Below are 19082 nucleotides of genomic sequence, written 5' to 3' on the forward strand. Positions count from 1 at the left end.
ATCTGATGTAAACAGGGAACTTCAGAACATTCTGATGAAACATAAGACTGCAAATCGACTCATCATTCATGTGGGGAAGAATGATATTCATAAAGAGCAGTCGGAACTTCTTAAAAAGGATTTCAATGAACTTTTTGAAACACTTAAAAGACTGAAAGTTCAGAGATTCATCAGTGGACCACTCCCAGCAAGAGGAACAAACAGGTTTTCACGGTTGCTTGGGCTTAATACATGGCTGCAAAAAACCTGCAATATAAAAGGAGTGAACTTTATTGACAACTTCAATCTTTTCTGGAGTCAGAGGCAACTGTTTCAACAGGATGGCCACCACCCAAACAAACTTGGTTCAAGAGTGCTAAAGGACAATATCTACTTCTCCCTCCGTTATCCTTCTGCAATGTGTGCCAATCCACTCAACCTGAATGGCACACACACACCTGGATACAGTATGAATGACCACAGGACTTCACTTCAGCACCTGAATGGACATGCGGTTGACACATCACACAAAGACAGTGATAACACCACTCAGCCACAACAACCTCTGCTCACGGACACAATCTCAGCTGAGCCCTGCCCACAGAGCTCACCACAGACAGACTGTGACATACCAGCACTGCTCCAAGATACAGCACCCAAGGATGACTTTCTGGAAAACAGCCAGGGAAACCAGGACAGCATATTACAGCCTCCAATAACACCAGAGCAACAACCCCTCTCACCGGAAACATTATCACTCTCTCCAGCATCTCCACTTCTGTGCTTCTCAGAGAAAATGGAACAACTGGTGCATGCTGGAACTAGACTATACAACTCTTTTGCTGCGAGCCCCCAGATACCAACCAAAAAACGCCAGGCCCCACAACCACCAAAGCCTGCGGGCCCAGCTCGCCCTCCCCCTCCCCCCTGTGAGAGCTCTTCGGCCTCTGCCACAGCGCCAGGGCCCACACCCTCCTCCAGCGGCTCGAGGTGAACCAAAAACAACTGATACCAGCTCTCAGTGATATGTGTCGGGTCCCCGCTATGATAACAATAACTTTCTCAAATGTTTACAGAACAAGCGGGAACCCAGTGTGCCTGTATCTTTTTCTATTGCTGTTCGATTACATGATAGAAAGTCTAAGGCCTTCAAAAGCCGTACAGCAAACCCATCTAATCTGGTGCCTATTACACAACATACTAAGATTGCTGTGGGGACAAAAAGTAAGACTGTAAAGTTAGCACTTTTAAACATCCGCTCACTTAAAAATAAATCACTTTTAGTCAACGACTTAATAACCACATACAACCTGGATTTTATGTTGCTAAATGAAACTTGGCTAGAAGAAAGTTGCAGTGCAACAGTCCTCAATGAAACAGCCCCTCCTAACTTTACTTTCATGAGTGTCTGCAGAGCTGTCAGAAGAGGCGGAGGTTTAGCTGCTCTTTATAAAGATGTCTATCAATTTAAGCAAATATCATTTGGGAATTACCCATCTTTCGAATATCTGGGTATTGTGTTAAAAGGTGCTCCACGCATTTTACTTATCATTGTTTACAGGCCTCCAAAATACTCTCCAGCTTTTGCTGAGAACTTAACAGAGCTGTTATCGACAACTTCCTCAGAGTTTGACTGCTTTGCCATTGCTGGAGATTTTAACATTCACATAGATAATGCAGAAAACAATATGGCAAAAGAAATCAAAACTGTTTTAAAAACTTTTGATCTGACTCAGCATGTACATGGACCCACACATAATCGTGGACACACTCTAGATTTAATTATCAGTAAGGGTCTAAACATTTCATCAATTGTTATTAAGGATGTAGCACTGTCTGATCATTTTTGTATTTTCTTTGATATATTGATCTCTCCTGCCATTGAAGCTAGATCTGTGTCTGTCAAGAAGAGATGCTTAAATGAAAACACTAGTGTACTATTTATGAAGGCTATATCTTTAACACCAAGCTTATCTGCTGACTCTGTTGATCTTCTCCTTGATTCTTTTAACTCAAAAGTTAAGAGAGTAATTGATGATATTGCTCCTGTGAAAGTCAGGAAGAAGAGTGGCAGACAAAAAGCACCTTGGAGAAACTCAACAGCAGTGCAAAATATGAAAAGACAATGCAGAAAAGCAGAGAGCATGTGGCGGAAGACAAAATTTGTAGTCCATTATAACATCTACAAAGACAGCATCCATGCTTTCAATAAGGAACTAGGCAAAGCTAGACAGACTTTCTTCTCGAATATTATAGACAGCAATATAAACAACACGCGCACTCTTTTTGCTACTGTAGAGAGACTGACAAACCCCCCAAGCCAGATTCCCAGTGAAATGCTCTCAGTTAGAAAGTGCAGTGTGTTTGCTTCTTTCTTCTCTGAGAAAATCTCTGAGAAAATCAAGGTGATCAGCTCATCCTTGAGTTGCGCTGGTGTCAGGCAGATCAGACAACAGCCTGAGAAAGTAGCCAATATGTTTGATTTCGAAGAAATTGATGGCAAAATTTTGGAAGAAACCGCACAGCACCTAAAAACATCAACCTGCGCCCTCGACGCACTTCCCACATCTTTTTTCAAAAGTGTGTTACACAGCTTAGAAGCAGATCTCCTAGAAGTGGTAAATGCCTCACTTCTCTCTGGGAGTTTTCCGCCCTCCCTGAAAACTGCTGTTGTCAAGCCCCTCCTGAAAAAGAGCAATCTGGATAAGACCATATTAAACAACTATAGACCGATCTCAAATCTTCCTTTCATAGGCAAGATCATTGAAAAAGTTGTCTTCAATCAGCTGAACATATTCTTAAGCTCGAATGGATACTTTGAAAATTTTCAATCTGGTTTCCGACCGCACCACAGTACAGAGACAGCACTCATAAAGATAATAAATGATATTCACTTAAATACTGATACAAGCAAATTATCAGTGCTGGTACTACTCGACCTCAGTGCTGCATTTGACACTGTCGATCACAACATACTTCTTGACAGGCTGGAAAACTGGGTCGGGCTTTCTGGGATAGTCCTAAAATGGTTCAGGTCATACTTAGGAGGCAGAGGTTATTATGTGAGTATAGGAGATCATAAGTCTGAGTGGACATCCATGACATGCGGAGTCCCTCAAGGCTCAATTCTTGCGCCACTCCTATTCAACCTGTACATGCTCCCAATGAGCCAAATAATGAGAAAGAACCAAATCGCTTACCATAGCTATGCAGACGACAAACAGCTCTACTTAGCCCTATCGCCTAACGATTACAGCCCCATTGACTCCCTTTGCCAATGCATTGATGAAATAAACAATTGGATGTGCCAAAACTTTCTTCAGTTAAACAAAGACAAAACTGAAGTCTTTGCGTTTGGAAACAAAGAGGAAGTTCTCAAGGTGAACGCATACCTTCAGTCTAGGGGTCAAACAACTAAAAATCAAGTCAGGAATCTTGGTGTGTGTCTAGAGTCAGACCTTAGTTTCAGTAGTCATGTCAAAGCAATAACTAAATCAGCATACTATCACCTGAAAAATATTGCAAGAATTAGATGATTTGTTTCCAGTCAAGAGAAACTTGTGCATGCTTTCATCACCAGTAGGGTGGATTATTGTAATGGACTTCTCACTGGCCTTCCCAAAAAGACCATAAGACAGTTGCAGCTCATACAGAACGCTGCTGCTAGGATTCTGAGCAGAACCAGAAAATATGAACCAATCACAGTATTATTACTGGTATATAAATCATTCAGTGGCCTAGGACCTCAATACATTGCAGATATGCTCACTGAATATAAACCCAACAGATCACTCAGATCATTAGGATCACATCGGCTAGAAATACCAAGGGTTCACTCTAAGCATGGCGAGTCTGCTTTTAGCTATTATGCCAGCCGCAGCTGAACCAGCTTCCAGAAGAGATCAGATGTGCTCCTACAGTCACAATCACATTCACATCCAGACTCAAAACACATCTGTTTAGCTGTGCATTTACTGAATGAGCACTGTACCACTGTGTCCGACTGATTGCACTGTATTTTATTTTATGTTTTAATTACTCTGATTTCATTTGATTATTTCTGTATTTTATCTTTTATTCTAAACTGTTTTAATTATTCTGATTTCTTTTGATTATTTTAATTTCTTCTATGTAAAGCACTTTGAATTACCATTGTGTATGAAATGTGCTATATAAATAAACTTGCCTTGCCTTGCCTTGCCTATATCAAATGGCATTTAAAGTCAAATGTGTTTGAGCTGTAACTATCTCTTATGTAATGTGTGTGTGTGTGTGTGTGTGTGTGTGTGTGTGTGTGTGTGTGTGTGTGTGTGTGTGTGTGTGTGTGTGTGTATGTGTGTGTGTGTGTGTGTGTGTGTGTGTGTGTGTGTGTGTGTGTGTGTGTGTGTGTGTGTGTGTGTGTGTGTGTATGTGTGTGTGTGTGTGTGTGTTTAAGCAGTGTAACTAAAAGCTCTGTAGAGAATCAGGGAAATGTAATTTCCCTCTGGTGGGTCGATCAGCCGCTGGACCACAGCCATGAAAGATCAACAGCATTAGAGAATTAGAGAGAGCGAAGCATCTTGTCATCGCGATTGCACAGAGAATACTGATAGGATGAATGAAAGGGAAGAAGGATGGAATGAAGAGATCTATTTAAATCCTTCTAGCAGGCTCCTCCTCTAGTGAGCGGTGTCATGTTTAAAATTTTACTAAATTTACTGCACTATTTTATAATCTAATCTTGAGAAACCGTATCGTTGGAACGGTCTGAGAGGTTCCATACTGGTTTTGTGACAGGAGCACACATCGCCCAATAGAGCGCCTAAACAAAATCTCACAGGAACCTACATTTTTGTGATATCAGCTTCAAATTTGGTCAGACATATAGCTTTGATTTTATGGTAATTTTAGAAGCCAAATATTTTGTTAAATTCATGTTTTGTTTAAATTAAAAAAAAGGTTTGTGAACTGTACTCTGTTTTGGATGTTTGTTATTTGTCTGTATTCTTCTAAACTAACTATGTAAAGTGACCTTGGGCTTTAGAAAGTCACCATAAAATTATTATTATTACATGTGGAGATTGACTATTATTCATAAAATAATAGCATAAACATGATTCAGTATATAGATACATGCATATTCAGTTTTCTGTTATATTTTCTGCTTAGTGATAAATAGTGATGACTTTTCTCAGGAAAGTCGAAGCAAATAGAGAACCACATTAACAGAAGCTATGATGAACCTTGTGTAGAAATACATACACACGTGAGTTTTAATGAAAGTCCTCCAGTGGAGCTCAGGGCTTTAGTGCAGTAATTGAGTCCTCAGTCATTTAGAGCAGAAGTGCTAGAGTCAGCTCTCTCTCCCTCTTAATATTATTCTTCATGCAACTTTGACACCAGAAATTCTTCAGTCAGATGATGACGGTCAATAGTTCTATAGAAATCATGCATTCGTGGCAAGAAACCATTCGTTCAGTAAGTTTGTGCTCAATACGGGCTTTACATTTAATAAAAAAACAAGGTATTGGCTTGTCCTTTGCTTCCCACGTGTGCACTGTTATGGTCTGTTCTCGTCCGAAATTTTTGCACGTTAAAAAATAAATACGACCTCACTTTTTGTCAATGACGTTTGCACAATGCTTTCAAAACTTACATCCATCATAAAAAAATTCGGTTACGGTTCAATTTTCTGCGTTTTTCGCATCTGTAGCAAGTATTTTGAGAAGAGTTTTGACAATTCAGAGCCACCGAATGACAAATACGAAAAAACGCATAAAAAGATTTTGAATTTTGCTTCATCCCAAATCTCAAATGACTGAAATCTTTTAAAATTGCTCACCAAAAACGATGTATTCAGATTTGACTGATTTCAAATCACACACTTCCAGATAAATGGAAATTTCAGACCTGCTTGGTTATAAGTCTTTGCATCATAAAAGTTGACTTAATGTTCCTTTTTTCAAAGTCTTGATGTTGTTTTCAGGCTCTACTAGAACAGGTTTTCCTGCTTGAATGTTGATTATTTTTCCTCATATTCTCCTTTGTGTGTGTGTGAGAGTGAGGGAGTGAGTGGTGTGTGTGTGTGTGTGTGCTCCTCTCTTCCCAGTCTTTCAGTAATGCTCTGTTTACTTCCTGTCTCTATGAAGCCCCTCCTTCTGAAAAGCACACTGTGCTCTTATTGGTCGGCTGGATAAGTGTGTTGTGATTGGTTGAGCGATTCAAGTGTGTTTGGGAAATGTCGCTTACCATAACCACCAGATTAACACACTACTAACTAACTCCACCAGGCCTCACCCCTTTATTCTGCGTATGAATTATTATAATGAGGAATATTGTGACATTGCCCTTCAGTAGTCGCTAGCATTAAAGGAGTAGTTCACTTCAGAATTAAAATCTCCTGATAATTTACTCTCCCGCACGTCATCCAAGATGTTCATGTCTGTCTTTCTTCAGTGGGAAAGAAATGAAGGTTTTTGAGGAAAACACTCCAGGATTTTCTCCATATAGTGACTTCAATGGAGTCCAACGGGTCGAAGGTCCAAATGTGAGTTTCAGTGCAGCTTCAAAGTCTCGACACGATCCAGCCGAGGAATAAGAGTCTGATCTAGACAAACCAGCGGTTTGTTATAACAAAAATAAATATTTATATACTTTTTTACCACAAATGCTCGTCTTGCACTAGCTGTGATGCGACACACATTACGTGATCAGGTTGAAAGGTCACGCGTGTTCCGGTTCAGAAAGGTAGACTAGAGCGAAAAACTCCATCTCAACTTCAAAATCGTCTGACATTGTAGTTTTACCTTTTATTTCTTTATTTATTTTGTAAATGGCATTTGACTTAGTCTTTGCACGTTCGCTTTGTAAACACTAGGTCGGTACTTCCGCCTACGTCATGCGTGACCTTTCAACCTGATCACGTAATGCAACTCCAACTGCAATTTGGACCTTCAAACCGTTGGACTCCATTAAAGTCACTATATGGAGAAAATCCTGGAATGTTTTCCTCAAAAACCTTCATTTCTTTTCAACTGAAGAAAGAAAGACATGAATAGCTTTGGATGATGTGAGGGAGAGTAAATTGTCAAGAAAGTTTTATTCTGAAGTGAAATAATCTTTTAAGGTGTACTGATATTATTCTCTCTCCATCTTTCTCTCGTCAGGCTTCTCACAGTCTGGGTCAGTCACTGGCCCCTCTAAACATGAACCATTATGCGAATAAGAAGAGTGCAGCAGAGAGCATGCTGGACGTGGCCCTGCTGATGGCCAACGCGTCGCAGCTGAAGGCCGTGCTGGAGCAGGGGCCCGAATACACCCTGTACACGTCCCTCGTCACGCTCATCAGCCTGTCGCTCTGTCTGCAAGTGTTAGTGGGGATCTTGCTCATCTTTATAGGTGAATGAGAACACACACAGACCTGCCGTTCTAGGGCACAACAGGGCCAAGGCCGCATCACGTTTGATCTTATTGTCCTCTGAACCTCTAGATATCAACGCAGCACTTTTGAGTCTTGTTAATGATCTTTAGTTTTTGTCGAGGTAATTAAATCAACAATATTTCAATATAAGTGAATTATGTGAAAGTATTATACACTATATTGCCAAAAGTATTGAGACACCTCTCCAAATAATTTTATTCTGGTGTTCCAATCACGTCCATGGCCACAGTTGTATAAAATCAAGCACTAGGCATGCAGACGCTTCTACAAACACGTGTGAAAGAACGGGTCGCTCTCAGGAGCTCAGTGAACTCAAGTGTGGCACCGTGGTAGGTTGCCACCTGTCCAATAAGTCCATTCATAAAATTTCCTCACTACTAAATATTCCACGGTCAACTGTTATTGGCATTATGACAAAGTGGAAATTATAACAAATTATAACAATTGGGAACAACAGCCACGAAGTGGTAAGCCACATAAAGTCACAGAGCAGGGTCAGCGGATTTTAGATTAGATTAGATTCAACTTTATTGTCATTGTGCAGAGTACAAGTACAAAGACAATGAAATGCAGTTTACATCTAACCAGAAGTGCAAAAAAAATGTGTTAAAAAGTGCAATGTGTTATACAAAGTATAGACAGGTGGTGCGTAAGCAGAACAAGAAATATAGTGTAGTGTAAACAGTAGTATACAGTTGGTTTACAGAAGGTAGTTTAGAGTAATATAAATATGTGTAGTGTATTGGCAGTTTCTTTGTAAGAACAGAATAAATATGACGATGTAATATGAGCAATGTATGAACAATATGTACAGATATGTGCAATGTAGTAGCAGTAAGAATAATATAGATATATGCAGTGTATTAACAAAATATATTATAAGAAAAACAGAATAGATATGGATATTCAGTATGAACCATATAGACATATGTACAGTATGTACAGCAATGCACAGTGTGGTAACAGTAGCATTGTAGTGCAGAGAAAGTAATATTATAAGAGTAGTAAGATTGGGAGCTTAGTTGGTTGGTTGTCACTGAGATGCAGAGCAGAGAGTTCAGTAAGGTGACAGCCACAGGAAAGAAGCTTCTTCTGAACCTGCTTATTCGGGTGCGAAGAGACCTGTAACGTCTCCCGGAGGGGAGTGAGGTAAACAGTCTGTGGTTGGCGTGAGAACAGTCGTTGATGAGTCTTTGATGCATGCTGAGGTGCACAGAAGTCGCCAACTTTCTGCAGAGTCAATAGCTACAGATCTCCAAACTTCGTGTAGCCTTCAGAATAGCTCAAGAACAGTGTGTAGAGAGCTTAATGGAATGGGTTTCCATGCCCGAGCATCTGCAACCAAGCGGTGGTGTGAAGCGTGGGATGCGGTGGTGTAAAGCGTGGGATGCAGTGGTGTAAAGCGTGGGATAAAGTGGTGTAAAGCGTGGGATGCAGTGGTGTAAAGCAGGGGATGCGGTGGAGTAAAGCAGGGGATGCGGTGGAGTAAAGCGTGGGGATGCAGTGGAGTAAAGCAGGGGATGCGGTGGAGTAAAGCGTGGGGATGCAGTGGAGTAAAGCGTGGGATGCAGTGGTGTAAAGCGTGGGGATGCAGTGGTGTAAAGCGTGGGATGCAGTGGTGTAAAGCAGGGGATGCGGTGGAGTAAAGCGTGGGGATGCAGTGGAGTAAAGCAGGGGATGCGGTGGAGTAAAGCGTGGGGATGCAGTGGAGTAAAGCGTGGGATGCGGTGGAGTAAAGGGTGGGGATGCGGTGGTGTAAAGTGTGGGATGCAGTGGAGTAAAGCAGGGGATGCGGTGGAGTAAAGCGTGGGGATGCAGTGGAGTAAAGCGTGGGATGCAGTGGAGTAAAGTGTGGGGATGCGGTGGTGTAAAGTGTGGGATGCGGTGGAGTAAAGCGTGGGGATGCAGTGGAGCAAAGCAGGGGATGCGGTGGAGTAAAGCGTGGGATGCGGTGGAGTAAAGCAGGGGATGCGGTGGAGTAAAGCGTGGGATGCGGTGGAGTAAAGCATGGGGATGCAGTGGAGTAAAGCAGGGGATGCGGTGGAGTAAAGCGTGGGATGCGGTGGAGTAAAGCAGGGGATGCGGTGGAGTAAAGCGTGGGATGCGGTGGTGTAAAGCGTGGGGTGCAGTGGTGTAAAGCGTGGGCTGCGGTGGTGTAAAGCGTGAGGATGCAGTGGAGTAAAGCGTGGGGATGCAGTGGAGTAAAGCGTGGGGATGCAGTGGAGTAAAGCAGGCGATGCAGTGGTGTAAAGCGGGAGATGCAGTGGAGTAAAGCAGGGGATGCGGTGGTGTAAAGCGTGGGATGCTGTGGTGTAAAGCGTGGGATGCTGTGGTGTAAAGCGTGGGATGCGGTGGTGTAAAGCAAAGGGATGCGGTGGTGTAAAGCGTGGGATGCGGTGGTGTAAAGCGTGGGATGCGGTGGTGTAAAGCGTGGGATGCGGTGGTGTAAAGCGTAGGGTGCAGTGGTGTAAAGCAGGGGGATGCGGTGGTGTAAAGCAGCCGCCACTGGACTTTAGAGCAGTGGACACGTGTTCTCTGGTGACGAATCACAATTTCCTGTCTGGCAATCCGATGGATGTGTCTGGGTTTGGCGGTTGCTAGGAGAACGGTACTTGTCTGACTGCATTCTGCCAAGTGTAAAGTTTGGTGGAGGGGGGATTATGGTGCGGGGTTGTTTTTCAGGGGTTGGGCTAGGCCCCTTAGTTCTTATTTCTTAATGCTTCAGCATACCAAGACATTTTGGACAATTTTATGCTCCCAACTTTGTGGGAACAGTTTGGGGATGTTCCTGTTCCAGAATGACTGCGCACCAGTGCACAAAGCAAGGCCCATAAAGACATGGATGAGGAGTTTGGTGTGGAGTCCTGACCTTAACCCGATAGAACACCTTTGGGATGAATTAGAGTGGAGACTGCAAGCCAGGCCTTCTTGTGCAACATCATTGTCTGGCCTCACAAATGCGCTTCAAGGAGAATGGTCAAAAGTTCCCATAAACACACTCCTAAGCCTTGTATAAAGCTTAGTGTAAAGTTATAGCTGCAAAGGGAGGCCAACTTCATTTTAAACCCTTCGGATCAGGAATGGGATGTCATTAAAGTTCATGTACATGTAAAGGCAGACGTCCCATAACTTTTGGCAATATTGGGTAACAAGCGCCGTCCCAGCTAACAAAAACATATTCTAATAATGTTTTGCTAACATTCACATTAAGTTATGAAAACATAAATTCTGAATGTTCTCTGAACTTCTAAAACGTCTAAAAAAAGTTTTTTTGTAAAGTTAAGGGAACATTCCATTTTATCATTCTTCAAACATTATGGAAATGTTACTTTTGAATGTTCTTTTAACGTTCTGAAAAGTTGGAATATTTCAAAAAAGTTAGAATGTCAAAACCGTTTAAAAAATGAAAAGTTCCATGTACAATGTATCAATGTTTTTCTGAAAATGTTTTGAGAACATTATTAAAGACCAGATAACATTGAACAAACGTTCTATTAAAGTCCCCCTGTAGTCAATCATTTTATCCCATAAAACTCATCTTTGATCACCTAAATTACATATTTAAACATTTTTTCTTGAAAAAATATGCGTCATGCCTTAAAATATCTTGAATGTAACTCGACACCCTTGCCTCATTTAGTATACGCGGTTCTATGAATATACAAATGAGCCCCGCCTCCACTCACTCACTCACTCAGAGATCCACTCATTGACGATCACACGTTGATCTGATTGGTTACAAGGTAGTTTGTGACATCAGAAACACCAGCGATTTCAAACCGTGTTTTTGGAGTTTTAAGGAGAAAATACTCAGCAATGCTGTCGACTTATGAATTTACAAATGGTTTGTCTTAAAGCATATTAAAAACACCACATAGACATATAAACAAGATTAAAAGCTTGATTTTCACCACAGGGGGACTTTAACGGAAGAATGTTTGTTCATGACTTTAAGAGAACCTTGAGAGAACGTTCCCTGTCAGTTGAGGCGGTGTTCATTTGAGGTAATGGAGATTTTTATCTACTGTACCTGCCAATGACTAACAGTGAAAAACATCCAGACAAGTTTAATCTTATGTCCAAATAAGATGACCACCATCTCAATCTCTGAACAAAGATTCCCACAAGAGGTTTCTTGTGTTTTCTTCTATTATCATTTGTGGTTAAATTGCAATGACTGAGAGCTGCTGAATAAATTTCTTGTCAACACTCGTTCACTCAGTATACTGAATCTGCAAAGCTCAGCTTTGCTTCAGGAACACTCTGTGAAACTGAATTTGAATTTGGGATTAAAGAGCAACACATGACAATGGCATCACAATACACTCTCCCTGCTCTCTTTTTCTGTTTGACCTACATATCAGCAGATCCTTTCTGTCTCTGTCTTTCCGTTTCTGTGACCCTCCAGAGCTTCCATTCTGAACCCGCTGACCTCACTCGTCTCTCTCTCTCTCTCTCTCTCTCTCTCTCTCTCTGAACCATTCGAGCGTGATGTGAGCACCTTTCATTTTGCATTTGAACAGAAAGACACAGTCTTTCCATCACACACACTCACTAACACACACACACACACACACACATACACATTAACAGTGAATTACATTAACAGAGAGCATTTAATTTTGTCAGATTGTGACTAATCTGTGATGAGCAGCTAGTCTGGATTATAACCGATGAAATTGATGAATTGAAATTGAAACCGATGACCGTCAGAAATTACTTCAGGTCATTAATCATGAAGAGTCATTCGGCAATGAATGCCACCTAGTGTGTAGAAAACTGCCTGCTCACACAGAACTATATGATATTTGATCTCTATTCGTAAAAGTAGAAAACCTCTCAGGTTACTGTTGTAACCTCGGTTCCCTGAGAGACGGGAATGAGACATTGCGTAGTCCAGCTACGCTCTGGGAACTGTTCCCCTTCATAGAAAATCCTGAGAACTTATAGGATAACGCCAGTGAATTAACTGGCCAATTGTCTCGAATATGTAAATACTGACAAGCCTTCGGTCAGTATAAAACGTAGAGGGGCAACAATGACGTCACAATCTAAGACTGAACGCTTGCACAGCTGGTAGAGCGGCGAGCAAGGCGGCTTACGCAAAGTCTATGTCCCACCTCTCAGGGAACCGATATTAAAACAGTAACCGGAGACGTTCCCTTCCAAGAGCGGTCACTTCATTACGTAGCCCAGCTACGCTGTGGGAACCTTCTTCAATCCTGCTATGAGAAAGGCGAAGAACAGCCTGAAGAAACGGTTAAGTTTACACCAATCACGGAGTAGAACAACATACACCTAAACCAATGGTGACACCGCTAGGAGTCTCACAGCAAATAGGTGGAGCTAAGCCAATGAGATGCCAGTTTAGGGATTACCAAAATTTGCATATCAGATTTGAATGTGTGAGGGCTACACTGAGTACATGGCAGACACAACAACAGTGAGCACATATAAGTATGCACATAGGCATGCACAGCATCTACAGCTAAAGTGGTAACAGACTGAGCCAGAACCAGTAATTTTAGCAATATCCCAGAAAATAAGTGAGGTTATTCACTCACCACAAGCACTTGAGATGACGAAGACGCCACATCCAACTTGTAAAACCTGGTGAAAGTGTTCTGTGAAGACCAGCCAGGAGCAAAGTATATATCCCGGATAGACATACCTCTAGACCAGGCCCATGAGGCGAAAGCCCTCGTCGAGTGAATATTCCTGTCTCTGGTTTGCATAAGCCAAAGCGATAGCGTACACTATCCAGCGGGACCCTTAGTACAGCCACCATAGCACACAAAGAGCTAGTCCGACTGTCGAAAGGTGGGCGAGCGGTCTAATTAAATCAGCAAAGCCCTGAGAGGGCAAACAGCGTTTTGAGCGTCAGCATCATGAGAGGTTGACGACTCGAAGACAACGCAGGTGAAGAAATGACCTGCGCTTTAAAGGGAGTAGAAAGAGATTTCGGCATAAAGCCTGGTCTTGGCCGGAGAGTGACACCCTAGTCCCCGGGTCCAAAACTAATACAATCGCCGTTCATCGAGAACGCCTGTAAATCTCCAATGTGCTTAGCCGAAGCAAGGGCAAAAAGCAAAGCAGTTTTGAAAGAGAGCTCCCTAGCAAGGGCTTGAATGGGGGTGGAAAGAGAGCCTTCCCATGCCTCTCAATCGATTGCCCGTCAACTGGGGAACGAAACGAGATGATAGCGGCAATATAAACTTTTAGCACGGCTGGCAGGCTCCCATTATCCAGCCTGTGCTGCAGGAAATGAAGAAAATTCGACACAGGAAACTCGATATCTTTATCACAACACCATTTCACAAACACTCCCCATTTCAGAGCGTAAAGGCGCCTAGTGGAAGCTGCACAAGACCCTGTGAGTGTGTCCAGCACATGGGAAGGCAGGGCGCCTCATTAGCCCTTCTAAGCTCCCTGAAGCAGCCACACATGAAGGCACCACAACTCCATATCACGCCGTTCACTTGAGACAACAGGCCCTTCCTAGGGGGAATCTGCCCAGGAGGAGCCGCCAGCATCTCTCTCAGGTCCGGAAACCAAGGTTGATTTGGCCAGTTCGGGCCAACGAGGACCACATGTTCTACAATATATGCTACAATACAGATTGTTTCAAAGCAGCTTTACAGTGAACAGGAAAATAAAGCAACAAAGTTTGTTTCTAGAAGAAAATAGCATTATAGTCCAGTTTAAGTAAGTTCATTGATAGTTAATTTTTGTTGTAAAAAGTTATTAATTTAGTTAATTTATCTATAAAGCCGTTCTGGAGAAAACTGTGATGTCATTGTCCAGCTCAGCTCTGTTCTGTTCTCATATAATGGTGTCAATGCAGACAGATCAATAATATTGTTGAATATTAAATATCCCCAAGTACCAGGAGAACCCCTCGGCTGAACCTCTCCGGGTCGCGCCACAGTATCAGAGCGCTGACGCAGCTGTGTGTGACCACGATGCGCATACTTCCCGAGGCCCATGCCCTCCACAGGACTTGAGTTTTCAGCCATAACTACAGCAGCCGCATGTGCAGAAGACCCAGGTGAAGCCAAACCGATTAGGCCCACGCCATAAGTCCCAGAAGCCTCTGAAATTTCCTCAGGGGTAAAGACCGGCCCTGTCTGAAGTGGCAAAAAGCTGACGAGATGATCTCTATGAATCCTCCAGATATATGGATGGGAACCAGTCCCGGGACGGATTTGTGCCAGGATGTGCTTCAGGGTCGTTATCCGAGCGTTAGCACTCGGTTGATGGGTCTCAAGTCCAGGATCGGATGGAGTCTGCCATCTCTCTTGGGCACCACAAAATCTGACTCGCTTGGAGAGACACGCTCTATCGCTCCTTTTGAAAAAATCCCATCCGTAACTTATCTTAAAGGGCCCCTGTGAGCAGTCTGTGGATAGTTCATTTCAAGGCTAATGATGCATAATTGATAGCTGTAATGTCCAGCAGTGTGTTATATTGTGTTTCCTGTGTGGTTTACAGTATGTTTAACCTAATAAAACCAGTGTAATTATGAAATATGACCCATTAATGTATTGTCCATGGGGATCATGTGGCTCATTACCTTTGCGTGTTTTTGCACCTCAGAGAAGTGCACCAGCGGTATTCAAGTTTCATCCGCTACGTATCTATCACTAACAAAGCCTAGTAACTAGCTTAGGACATGCGAGCAAAATGCTAACAACATGCTAAATCATGCTAACAGCATGTTAATTCATAGTAGCATGCTAAAACATGTTAATTCATAGTAACATGCTAAAACATGTTAACAACATGCTAATTCATGCTAACATGCTAACAACATGTTAATTCATGCTAACATGTTAAATAATGTTACCAGCATGATCATTCACGTTAGCTATGTTTTAAAACCGGCTAATTCATGCTAGCAAAGTGTTAAATAATGCTAACAATGTGGCAAAACATGATAGCAACATGTTAATTCATGTTAGTAATGTTAAAACATGCTAATTTATGCTAGCAACATGTCAAAACATGGTAACAACCTGCTAATTCATGATAAAAACATGTTAAATCATGTTAGCATCGTGGTAATTCATGTTTAATGCCTGCTAGTAAAGAGTTAAAATCATATTAACATGTTAATTCATGCTAGTAAAATGTTAATTCATGCTATGCTTATGTTTCAGGAAAAAATGCTCCATGAACGATGTATCAATGTGTTTGTTGCTAATATTTTCATTAACGACCAGATAACTCTGAACGAACTTTTATCAACGTTACTGTAAGAACGTTTGTTCATAACTTTGCCAGAACATTTGCTGTCAGCTGAGATACTGGAGTAGCCTATTGTGTTTGTTCAGCACTCATCTGAAGGGTAACTGTGCTTATCGCTGATGATTGTAGTGAAGTGGAACCTGAACGATGAGCAGAAACATCTCCGGCTGAATGTCTTCGAGAACATCACAACCAGCTGCGTCTTCATCATCGTCGTCATCAACGTCTTCATCACTGCGTTCGGAGTTCAGCGGCCCAATCCAGGCGTGCGACAGTAGCTCAAACACGGGTATATTACAGAACAACACACACACACACACACACACACACGCACGCACGCACACACGCACACACACACACGCTGGAGAAACACACTATACATTTGGATCACAAATGATGAACCGTGCAGCATGGTAACCTTTTGTGTGTGCGCGTTCGTGACACCTTTAAAGAATAAAATGCATTTAAAAACATGACGAACAACCTGTTTCAGATTAAACAAGCAATCTGTGAATATTATAATGCATTTTAACTTTGTTTAGAACCAATTATATTTCATGATCCTGCATTCAAGGCAGCCAAATAGTTTTTAGTTTTAGTGAGTGTGAAGAAAACACTCCAGACAACTTTTTTTAAGTTAAAAATGATTGATTACATCAAAATGAATCATCGCACATAACACAGTTATGATATCTTGTGCTATATTCACTGCTCTTCTACCAGCTTTTGTGTTCAATCTTAAATGGATTTTACTACTAAAGCCCAATTTATACTTCTGCGTCGAACTTACGCCGTAGCTACGCTGTAGGCTGTGCGTAGCGCGCGTACCCTCCGGCGTACCCTGACGTGCACCTCTCCAAAAATGTAACAACGCGTCTATTCTACGCGGACGCAAGCGCTGTGATTGGTCTGCTCAAACCGCTTCCTCGGGTTTCACATGCTCCCTCTGCGTGCGTCAACGCGGACAACGACGCAGAAGTATAAATTAAAACCAATGCGTAGTCTACGGCGTAGAGGCACCGGCGTATGTCCGACGCAGAAGTATAAATCAGCCTTTACAGACATGATTATTCAGCTTGACAATAACTAAATTAACTGGAATTAAATTAAAGTATTTGAAATACATCATTGACACACTCTGTGTTCCCTTTCGAACGGTCACTTTGTATTGCGTAGCTATACGCAGTGGGGGAAACTCCTTTTCCTCTATTTACTGAAGCCTTTATGTAAAGCGCATTTGCAGCTGCACAGCTAGAACATGAGTGTCTGGCTCGCTCATAGGCTGCGCTGGGGCAACTGCACATCCAATGGCGCGGGCGCCTCTGACGTGTGACCAATGAGATCACTCTGCGTCATACACCTCAGAGCCCGCCAAGGGGGCGTGACCTCAGTCTATAATAGTCCCCGAATTCGCCATTATAGTAGATTTTACTCCTTCAGCGACAAACTTCACGTCTCTGACCATTTATAGAGCCTTCGCCGTCGAACAAGCCTTCAGCCTGAACGAGCTACAGTTCAGCAGACTACACATCTCAACCGTGTTTCTCCTGACGCCGTCTCTCCTGTGGCTAGCCAGCGATATCCTTTTCAATATCTGTTTATTATGTGTGTATATCTGTATCAGCGTTGTTCCATATGCCTCGTGTTAAGCGAGGCCTACGAACACGCAAGCTGCATTTAATGCCTGGGACTCTACCACGCAGAGAATGCACTCTCTGTGGGCGGATGTGCGGCCTGCGAGTGCATGCCTATCTCCGTGCTGCGAACTCGGCTAGCTCTCTCGAGACGGCGGCGCCGCGTCACCCGCGCTTCCTTCTCCAGGCCTACTTCAGCCGAGGAAGAAGAAGCGCCACAGCCAACGGCATCCAGAGAGCACGGACGTTTGTGAACGCTCGCCGGCCACGTCCCCGCGTGCTTCACTCTCTCCAGCTCAGTCATCTCCGGTACTGTTCGAGGGAGATCAGCGAGATCAGAGATCATCACGTGGCGGGCCTCCCACAACTTCCCACAGCTCCCTGTTCAGTTCAGGCGGCTGGGGATTTTATTATTGTAAACAGGCCCGCAGCAGTGAGCGTGTCTTTGCCAACAAACGCCGTTTTCACGGCGACCCAAATAAAGCACACTTGCACAACACATGGGTTCACGGCCCCCCTTCACTAAGCGGCCCCTCCCCTGTTGTAACACTGACTTCCCCACACGAAAATGCTTGTGCAGTCAGTCCAACATTCAATGTGTGCACAAATCACAATATATGGGTTCACGGTCCCCCTTCACTAGGCGGCCCCTCCCCTGTTGTAACACTGACTTCCCCACACGCAAATGCTTGTACAGTCACTCCAACACTCAATGTGTGCAAAAATCACAATATAAGGGTATCAGGTCCCCCTATGTTAGGCGGCCCGTCCCGATCAGTGTGTCAAGCCCTAGCCACACGGGTTATAGCCTGGCAAGCTATCCCCGATGTGTCGAGTTTGGTTATAAACACTATAAAGCGAGGCTACTCGCTCCAATTCGCTCGCAGACCCCCAAAGTTTCAGGCGGTTCTCGAGACTTCGGTGAGGTTTTGAGCACTATATCTGAAGCCAGGGCCCCGTCGACTCGGCGCCTGTATGCTTCAAAATGGTCAGGTTTTTCCAGCTGGTGCTCGAAAAATCAGGCTGACCCAGAGTCATGTGAGATATCTGTGGTTCGCTCATTCTTACAGGAGCTGCTGGACGCGGTTGCTCCCCGTTCACGCTCAAAGTGTATGTGGCAGCCATAGCAGCACATCATGTTCTGACGGCTGGCCAGTCACTGGGAAGAAACGACCTGGTTGTAAGATTCCTGAAAGGTGCGAGGAGAATGAACCCCTCCAGACCTCCGTCTGTGCCGCCTTGGGACCACTCCACGGTCCTTGGGGCTCTGAAAAGGGCCGCCTTTCGAACCGCTCCAATCTGTTGATCTAAAAACCCTCGCTGAAGACCGCTCTCCGTATGGCGTTGGCATCTATCAAGCGAGTGGGAGATCTGCAGGCGCTCTCTGTGAGCCTTGCATGTTTGGAGTTCGATCCAGATGACTCAAGAGTCATCCTCAAGCCCAGACATGGTTACGTTGCTAAAGTGCTCTCAACACTGTTTAGAGCACAGGTGGTGACATTGTCAGCCCTCCCTCCTTCTGCAGAGGATGGAGAGGTTAATCTTCTCTGCCCTGTCTGAGCGCTGAGAATCTAGAATCTGCGTCTATTAGACAATCAGAACAGCTTTTTGTCTGCTTTGGTGGTAGATCCAAGGGGGATCCAGTCACTAAGCAAAGACTGTCTAGATGGATAGTGGATGCTATTTCTATGGCTTATACCGCAGCGAGTCAAGTTTGCCCTATAAGTATCAAGGCCCATACGACCAGAGGTATGCCTCGTCATGGGCTTGGTTATCTGGCATTCCCATTAGTGATATTTGTG

General features: G+C 43.4%; 1 protein-coding gene across 1 annotated transcript; it reads left to right on the top strand.

The window, feature by feature from the left end:
• Nucleotides 1-7130: 7130 nt before the first annotated feature.
• LOC143724550 (ninjurin-1) lies at nucleotides 7131-15935 on the top strand. The gene is made up of 2 exons (XM_077217694.1): nucleotides 7131-7356; nucleotides 15776-15935. The coding sequence occupies exons 1-2, from the start codon at nucleotides 7164-7166 to the stop codon at nucleotides 15922-15924; spliced, it is 342 nt and encodes a 113-aa protein (XP_077073809.1). The 5' UTR covers nucleotides 7131-7163; the 3' UTR covers nucleotides 15925-15935.
• Nucleotides 15936-19082: the final 3147 nt, after the last annotated feature.

The sequence above is a fragment of the Siphateles boraxobius genome, unplaced genomic scaffold (assembly GCF_051911475.1).
Source record: "Siphateles boraxobius isolate OS27281-9 unplaced genomic scaffold, OSU_SipBor_1 75, whole genome shotgun sequence".
Lineage (NCBI taxonomy): Eukaryota > Metazoa > Chordata > Actinopteri > Cypriniformes > Leuciscidae > Siphateles > Siphateles boraxobius.